The sequence below is a fragment of the Dicentrarchus labrax genome, unplaced genomic scaffold (genome assembly GCF_905237075.1).
Source record: "Dicentrarchus labrax unplaced genomic scaffold, dlabrax2021, whole genome shotgun sequence".
Lineage (NCBI taxonomy): Eukaryota > Metazoa > Chordata > Actinopteri > Moronidae > Dicentrarchus > Dicentrarchus labrax.
This window is the reverse complement of record NW_026136710.1, coordinates 12,501,161-12,509,783: the sequence shown is the minus strand read 5'-3', so window position 1 is coordinate 12,509,783 and position 8,623 is coordinate 12,501,161. Positions and strand designations below refer to the sequence as shown.

The window sequence follows — 8,623 nt, the reverse complement described above, 5'->3', positions numbered from 1 at the left end:
GTTCTTTAACTTTGCATAGTAGCCAGTTATATGGAGGGGAGGGGTAAAACCAGCGCTGGGGATTAAAGCTCTCTGTTCATTGAGCGTAAGTGCGCACTGAGCTGCAGCAGCAACAGTTCCTTTAGCAGCAAAGTTTCCTTACACAGAAAAGTTTAATGGCTAAATACAAGCCCTGGGTGGTGTGCTGCTTTATCTTGGCTGGTTTAATTTGCGCTGTTCCCCTTATCTGTCTGTGCATCTACTCACTTCTGGACGGAGGATGTCCCGGCGGCAGCTTCAAGCGCGCTGCGGTGTCCGCAGACTCTCAACGTTGTTCCGAGATCGGCAGGTAATCACACTTTCTGACACTTTATCCCTGAGGGGGGGAAACACTCTGTTTGATTGGGATAAATCAGAACACTATTTTGCATGACACACTGTATCTAAAATCAAAAATCAAAATAATAATAATAAAAAAAAAACTAACTAATATGTAACTAGATATAATGTATTTATTTCCAATTACATGTTTCTTTATTCACATACTGACTTTAATTATTCAGAATTATGTAGGCTATCAAGCTATACCTCCCTGCTCCTGCGGGTGAGATAAAAAGCTGAACTGAGCAATGGGGTAAGCTGTTTAAGAGATTTGATAGGCTCTGTTTGAAGAATAAAGATAATACCTGCAGAAGTGTGTGCAGACAGGCCATGATTCTACTCGCCTCTTGTTGATTTATTTCATAAATCATCCTGTTGAATGTGATTGTAGGAAATAAAAACAGGTCTCCAAACCCACTCACTGATGCTAATCTTTGTAATATAGAGTATAGACTTGGCTCTTTCTCTGATGGACTGGAAGATTTGCCAAAATGTGAACTCAATCAATCTGTCATCAATGTAAGTCCCAATATAGTCGAAAGGTGTTTTCACTGGAAAGTGCTTGCCCTTCCGGCTTTTGTATTCAGAGTATATTGTTCTCTGCCAAGATTGGACAGGGGTTCATTTCACAGTTCACTACAGAGACAATGAGCTCCGATGCACTGAGGCAATGTGACCTATTTTGTTTTTTTTTTATGGTCAAACTAAAGATGCTCTGTCGAGTTGAAGAGCAATTTTAGCAAAGTCTTTAGATTTCGTTCCCACTTCAATATTTACTCATTTGTCAGGACAGCGAAAATACATTTATGTCACAGAACAATTGTGTCTAACCTCAACACTTATGTTCATGTTGTTGGACCAAACTGCGGCATCTCAGCATCAATCAGGTGTTATCTTTTAAAATCAGCTTTTTAAAATTCTCTCAAAATATTTCATTTTCATAACACATTCCTCAGTGTTTTAGGAGCTAGTTTCCCGTCTGCAGACAGATCTCCACTCTTTCCAAACTCACTTGTTACCCACACTTACACACCATCTCAGGTATGGAGAAAAAAATTAACAAATACACAGTACAAACAAATATAATCACCAGATAAGTGTTGTTAGACTATTACACGAAAAATATAAAACCTATACTTGATTTTGTCTCTTTATTGACATTATCCCATTCAAAAAGTCCTCTGTTTATCTGCTGTGTAGAGACATAAAGCAAGGATCAACAATTGCAATATTGTTCTGTATACACTGTTCACATCAGATTATTTTATTAAATTCTACTGATTTATGAAACGTTAGTCTGTCATTCTGCCTTCTCTGACGTTGAACCCTTCAGACTACAAAGCCCTGAGTTGGCCTGACTAAGAAAAGCCAAACATTCTCAACACAACCATCTCTTGTTGCTCGGTGAACACATCTGATGCATGCCAACTTCTCAGTAAAAAGACTCATTCAGAGGTTTCAGAAAAGGATCAGACTTACAAGGACAGATGTATATGCTCTGTTGTGGATAATTAGGTTTAATAAGCCGATCACAAATCAGTTGTAATTTACCTCAAGAATCATTTAATGATGAAAAAGCTCTACCATGGCCAGTGACTTCATGGTATGTTGCTCAAGCACATACAAAGCAATCACAAAGTTTAAACTTGCCTTTTGGCAGCACTCTGATACTTTGACTTCCTAAATCATTGAACCCTAGAGGTTAATTTATACATGTGATGCATGCCATTATCAAACAAATGTGTTCAATTATGTCTGTGGTTGGGGAAACATGTGTGTGCAGTCTGATATTAGTGACTGACTGTGTGTTCACACACTTCCCGAAAATCCAATTAAAATGACTTTTTTCCAGGAACATGCTCCAGATAGGGGGGTCAGCAGTAGATGGCGCCATTGCAGCTCTTCTGTGCACAGCTGTGGTCAATCCACAGAGCATGGGGATTGGAGGAGGGTCTATATTCACTATAAGAAATAAAACAGGTGGGTCTCATTTATCTTTTTCAAATGGAAATGATTGTTTAGGCCAATCATTCTTATTGCTGATCTTTTCTCAGGAAATGTCAAAGTCTACAACTTCAGAGAGACGGTCCCAAAGTTTTTCAAGACTGATCTGTTAAAGGACTGTCCCACCACATTCAGTCTGAGCACAGGTAGGCAGAGTTGTACATGTGTCTATAGAAGTGTGCAATACATGTTTTCTTACTTATGCTTCCTTATGTAGTCATTGCAATGTCATTCCAGTATCTAAGAAATGTTTTTCTAATCAACATCAACATCACTTATTGAATTTAGGTGTCCTCACAAACACTTAAACTTTAACTTTAACATTTTATAAGAACTATGTACAATGTTGACAGTACACTCTATTAAATGTAATTCAGAGCAGATATAAGGACATTTTTAATTGTTTTTTAAAGTCGCTTAAATATTATTAAAATCACCACATATCAAGCTCCTGTTTCATTGATGATGTTACATTTTGTTTTTCTAGCATTGAATATTTTATATGCTGTATGTAAATACATTTGTTGGTCTGAACAAGTTATATGACTATTTTATATAGTCAAAACCATTTTTTTGCTGAGTTGTCCCTTCCACGTTCAGTAAGTCCACCTCAGGTTTTGATCATTGGTTTCCAACATTTGTTTAATGCTGCTGCACTATTTCCTACCTGTGCATTGCATTGTAGGCAGCCAGTGGATTGGTGTTCCTGGAGAGCTGCGGGGCTATGAGGAAGTTCACAAACATCATGGGAAGCTGCCTTGGGCCAAGCTGTTTGAGCCAACAATTAAACTGGCCAGGGAGGGCTTCGAAATTCCGCCTTATCTGGCATATGTCCTGAGCCAACCCATTGCAAAAAGTCTTGTGGAAAGCTCCTCTCTCTGGTATAACATCTTACTAATTGCTCACTGACTGAGAGCTGTTAAAGGTCTCCAATAATAATAGTTAGCAAAAATATTACTTCAAGAATATCTCATTTGTAACTACACTGATAAATGTTTGAGGACACTGAAGCTCCCTTGCGTCACTGCAGAAATCCTGGAGCAAAGGGCTCTCCTATAAATCCCTGGGTTAACTAATTTTATGCTAGTTTTATGTAACCCCTTGGTTAACAATTGACTCTGAGTATTTAACTTTCAGGATTTCACACTGCATAATAGTTTCATCCAGTTGACACGCTCATTTGAGCAGATTAGGTTTTAGATTAGTGAAAATGATTGTGACTATATTCTAACAGAACAATGGTCCACAATGTCGTTCTTAGATTTCAGATTCAGTTTACTGTCCCAGAGATAAAAAACAGTGCTCAATGCTCACCCACTTTCCGAAATGTTTGACATTGTTTTCCTTTCCAACATGCGAGATTTGAAAAGGTTAGTTGAGGGTTAAGTGTGAAGTGACAAGTCTGAAAGAGTTCATTCTTGTGCATCTTGTCTGCCACTGCAAAAATGTGCACACAGATGCAGAAGCCACTTCCTGCAGAACATTTGAGAATATTCATTCATAAGTGTGATTAATTGCAGATGATGTATATGTGATATGTTATGAATTGCATGAAATGAATGTCTCATTATCCAAATGATAACAGGCTCACTGTTTTCTGTTAGTAGTTCTTGTGTTATAATATGTTATAATATGTTCTTGGATACTTTTTTCCAGCAAAATCTTCTGCAACAAGAACAAAACAGTCCTGCGCAAAGGAGACACCCTGAAGTATCCGAAACTCGCAGAAACCCTGGAAATAATTGCAAAGCAAGGGGCAGATGCCTTCTACACTGGCAAGATAGGACAAGACTTAATCAAAGACATAAAAGCTGCAGGTTGGTACATTCACCACAAAGTTGTGAAACTGGGGATATGTAGAAAAAATAGAAAAGTAAATAATACACATTTTCCTACATGTTTCTTTTAGGTGGGACATTGGAAATGGATGATCTGAAATCTTTCCGCGTGCGAGTGATGGATGCATGGACAGTCCCTCTCGGAGATACTCAAATGCACATTCCTCCACCACCTGCCGGGGGCGCCCTACTCACCTTCATTCTCAAACTGATGAAAGGTTTGATGTACTGTGTGATGACTCTCCTGTGATCCCTTGAATTGACCTACTTTAGCATCTATACTCGGAATAATTAAGAAGTAAAAACGCAACAGATCGTAGAGTTTTAACGTTGTGTTTTTGTTCTCCTGTTTCTGCAGGGTTTCCCTTGAGTCCAAGCTCCCTGGACGGTTACCAGAAGATTCAGATGTACCATCATTATATAGAGGCAGCTAAATTCGCCAATGGACAAAGGAGGAGCATTTGTGATCCTGACTTTAATAACAGGGTAAACAAACCCAACAAAATTAAAGACAAAGGAATAATCAGGGATACAATGTAGTTACATCTCACTCTCGCAGTATACACAATGTTATTACATTCTTTTCCAGTCTCATATTTATATTCTTCTTTCAGAGTGCAGATCATTTGATTGATCCTTCATTCATTAATCACATCAGGGAGAGGATTTCTTCAAACCGTACCCATGACAACTTCGACTACTACAGTAAAAAACCCTCTTCTGATCACATTGGGACAACACATGTATCAGTCCTTGATGAAGATGGACTAGCTGTCTCTGCCACCAGCACCATAAATCAATTGTAAGCCAGAAGCCGCTTCAAGCAGAAGATTCCTGCATCTAGTTTATATTATATCAAATCTACTATGATATGATATTTTATGAATTTATTGTGTTGGGTTTTGTTTTGTAGATTTGGAGGATCTGTTTACTCTCCAGAAACAGGCATCATTCTCAACAATGAGCTGTCTGACTTCTGTGGGAGAGCAGAAACTATGAGGGCAGGTAAAGTCACTGACATAAACATGGCCTTTCAATCTAAGGCAATTGAATTAAAGACATTACTAAATGTAGTCATTTAGTCTGTTTTCAGTCTGATATGGACTGTAATTGTTGTCATAGGTGAACAGCCTCCTTCATCAATGAGTCCAGTAATCCTGGAGTCAAAGTCTGGAGGGCTCCTTGTGATTGGTGGATCGGGAGGAAGCCTGATTACCTCAGCAGTGGCCTTGGTAACTCAACTGAATTTTGTTTGCATACTTGTTTGTGTGCTTCATTATTTGTTTGCTTACATGATTCTCTTTAAATCTTGCAGGCAATAATGAATCACCTGTGGCTGGGGAGAAATCTGACAGCCGCCATTGCTGAGCCTATATTGTTTGTTGATGCCAAGAACAATGTGAATTTTGAGCAAAATTTTGACAAGGTGAGCTACTTGTGTTCTCTTCCTCAATGTCCAATAATGGTCTTCAGATTCGCTAGACTGTGGCCATCTATTTATCCATCCATTTCTATTTATGTTAATGGTTTCTGATGGAGATTACGATTACATAATCCTACAAAATCAGATTTAATTGACCCATAATCAGTTTTGAAATCTAAAATGGGAAGGATAAGTGGTATTAATTTCTATGTGTGTTTTGTGTGCCCTCAGTCTGTGATAGCTGGCCTCAAAGCTCTTGGACACAAAGTTGGGCACTGGCAATATTTCCTCAATGTTGTCAATGCCGTGGAAAAGAAGAATGGTTGCATTGTGGCTGTATCGGACAAGAGGAAGAGTGGGATGTCAGCTGGATACTGACCATAGGAGCACCACCTAAATCTGCCCTAAAGATTGACTGAACCATTAGCCTTAAAGGCATACTATGCAGTTTTTAACGTTAACTGTCGTAAATACCACTCACCAGAGCGGCTCTGCGTCTCTGCACTCATGACCTGATCCCCTCCCCCCTGTATACCAGTACATGTTCAGTAGGATGGAAGCTTCGGACATCGAACAGGCAAAAATAGACTCCGAAGATGTCTACTGACCAGGTAACGTCTGAGTGAATGCCTGCTAGTGTCTTCCACTGAGGCTGCTTCTTGTGTCGCTGATGTATGTGACGTTGCGCCGTGAAGCAATTTGTGATTCTCGCAAGATTTGGCGGGGCGCCGCCTTTCAGACTTGCATTGCTGGTTCTGCCAACGGCGTCCCTCTCCTGCGTTACTATCGGGATGATTCGCTATACTACGAGTTCGTTTACCATCGAAATGACTTCAAAGCTGTTATATTAAGGTAAAAATCTTGCATAGTGTGCCTTTAAGAACAATGAATGTGCCAAACCCATGACAACAAAATGTGAGGTTTTTTTGTTGCTTGAGCTCTTTCCTAAAGGAGCTGATGACCAATACAGTCGGGAAACTACTAAGCTTAATGGATAATTCCCATTTAGTTGTATTTGTAGGTTTGGGCATTGGATAACATTGTACTCACCATAGTAAATGCAGAGATCTTGGAAATCTACATGACTCAAAAGAAGTCAGATGGGGCTAGAAACACAAGTGGTCAGACGAGCAGATTATCTGAACCGCTTTCTTTGGAGGTAAACTGAAAGTATGAGTTTTCTTTCCCAAGTCCGGTGTTTCCACTTCCTTTTTAAATCTACAAATTGAAGATGCGAATGAAAGAATTTCTTTTGGGGCCTTTCTTACATTGCTGGAAGCTGAGAACTATGTATTCAAACTCTATATATAGTTTAACTATATGTAACATTATATAAAACTATTATTTGTTTTATGAGGAAAACATGCCAACCATTTGATGTTCTGCTCCACATTGTGGCAAGAACATCCTGCAATCTATAAAGTGAGCATAATCCTTGCACAACTTAATTTAATAGATGTTGATTACGAACCTTAGACCTTAAATCAGAGTTCTGAGCAACATCCTCAAAGTCTTTCTAAACTGTCAACGAAAAATGAGGGTTGACGACAGGCATTTTGGCAGAAAAACCATAGCCTACAACCCAGCCAACACTCAACAGCAAGTAATACAATCTAAAATAATCTAAAATGACAACAAAACTCACTCAACACATAGACAAATTAACTGTTGATGAGAGGTGTGAAGGAGGTTCAGCTATACAACTGCCTTGAGTGCACAAACAGAATGTTAATAATAAGTCAGCTGTCTGTCTGCAGCTTGCATCTGAACAGAATTGGCTAATATTCACCTGTGAATTGCCAAATAATATCTGTATCACTTGCTTCATTTGCAGTGAATGCAGAGTCGGTGACTCATACCTGAATACTGACTTCTGTTCTCTGTCTACGTTTACTTCTGCCAGAGCCAGAGGAATATGTCGGACTTTTGTTTTGTTTGTTTTTACCATCGTATTTCAGCAGCATAATGATTAGTTGGGCAGTTGCTGCAGCACCTTTGCAAATCAAATCTATTCACTGACATGATCTGACATGAGCTTTCAACAGCATCTTATAGTCTTCATCACCAAATGGTGTTTGCTCAGTTCTCATGGTTTCTGGAAAGGCAAATAACTGGGCCCTGGACTGTGATTAGTGTGTCCAAATTTTGGTAATTCTTCACATTCAACCACATAATTATCATAAATACAGTTATCATTACATATATACTGTACATTTCAGTAACCTTAGAGACTTTTTAACAGTTTTATGTATATATATATAGTTCAATAGTTTTTATATTTAGTCTGACTACTCAGATTTCTTGCCCCATCGGTCTTCTTTTTAGTGATGTTTCCAGATCTCAGCAATTAACTTGAGTGAGTGTGATTGACAGAAATGCTGGACAAATCTAATAATAAAATAGGACTCATCCTTTGTACCGATCAGACCACTCCCTATAAACACATTTTCAAGCCAGCCAGTCGTCACAAATGCACGGTGGCGTCATGTGAGGTAACAATGTAGACTAATGCACAATAAGCACACCGTGAGGTTGCTACTCTTACTGCTGATATCTGCTTTCATGAGGATTACACACTCCTGACCAAAGTGTAATGTGTGTGCATCGTGAGCCATAATGCAAATCGGCTGCAGTCTAGCAATACAAAACCAGCAAGTCTTTTCATATTGATGAATGTTTTAATTTCTACGTAATTCTATGTAAGTTTACTGTAAATGAGCCATTGAACCCTTTCAAAGTGACATCCTGACTGACGTGTGACCTTAAAGATTTTATTGAATGTGAAACAACCTTAGTGAGGTCCCTGAGCATTATGTGATCTTTGTTTAAAGATTAGAATATGCTGTAGATTCACAATGAACTAAATGATCTCAAAATTGTATGTGTATTTTCACACCACATGTAATTTTGTATTTTCTGTGTTTTGTAAAACTGTTTTTTTTGACTCATTTTGACTGTGAATATCTGTGTTTTCTCAATAAAACATAAAGACGAGTAA

General features: G+C 38.6%; 1 protein-coding gene across 1 annotated transcript; it reads left to right on the top strand.

Annotated features, from left to right (window-relative positions):
• ggt5b (gamma-glutamyltransferase 5b) lies at window positions 1-8,623 on the top strand. Its single transcript, XM_051412945.1, has 12 exons — window positions 1-328; window positions 2,213-2,340; window positions 2,415-2,510; window positions 3,050-3,245; window positions 4,021-4,181; window positions 4,274-4,420; window positions 4,561-4,688; window positions 4,817-5,004; window positions 5,116-5,207; window positions 5,325-5,434; window positions 5,518-5,628; window positions 5,857-8,623. Exons 1-12 carry the CDS (start codon window positions 156-158, stop codon window positions 6,001-6,003), a joined length of 1,677 nt encoding a protein of 558 aa, XP_051268905.1. The 5' UTR covers window positions 1-155; the 3' UTR covers window positions 6,004-8,623.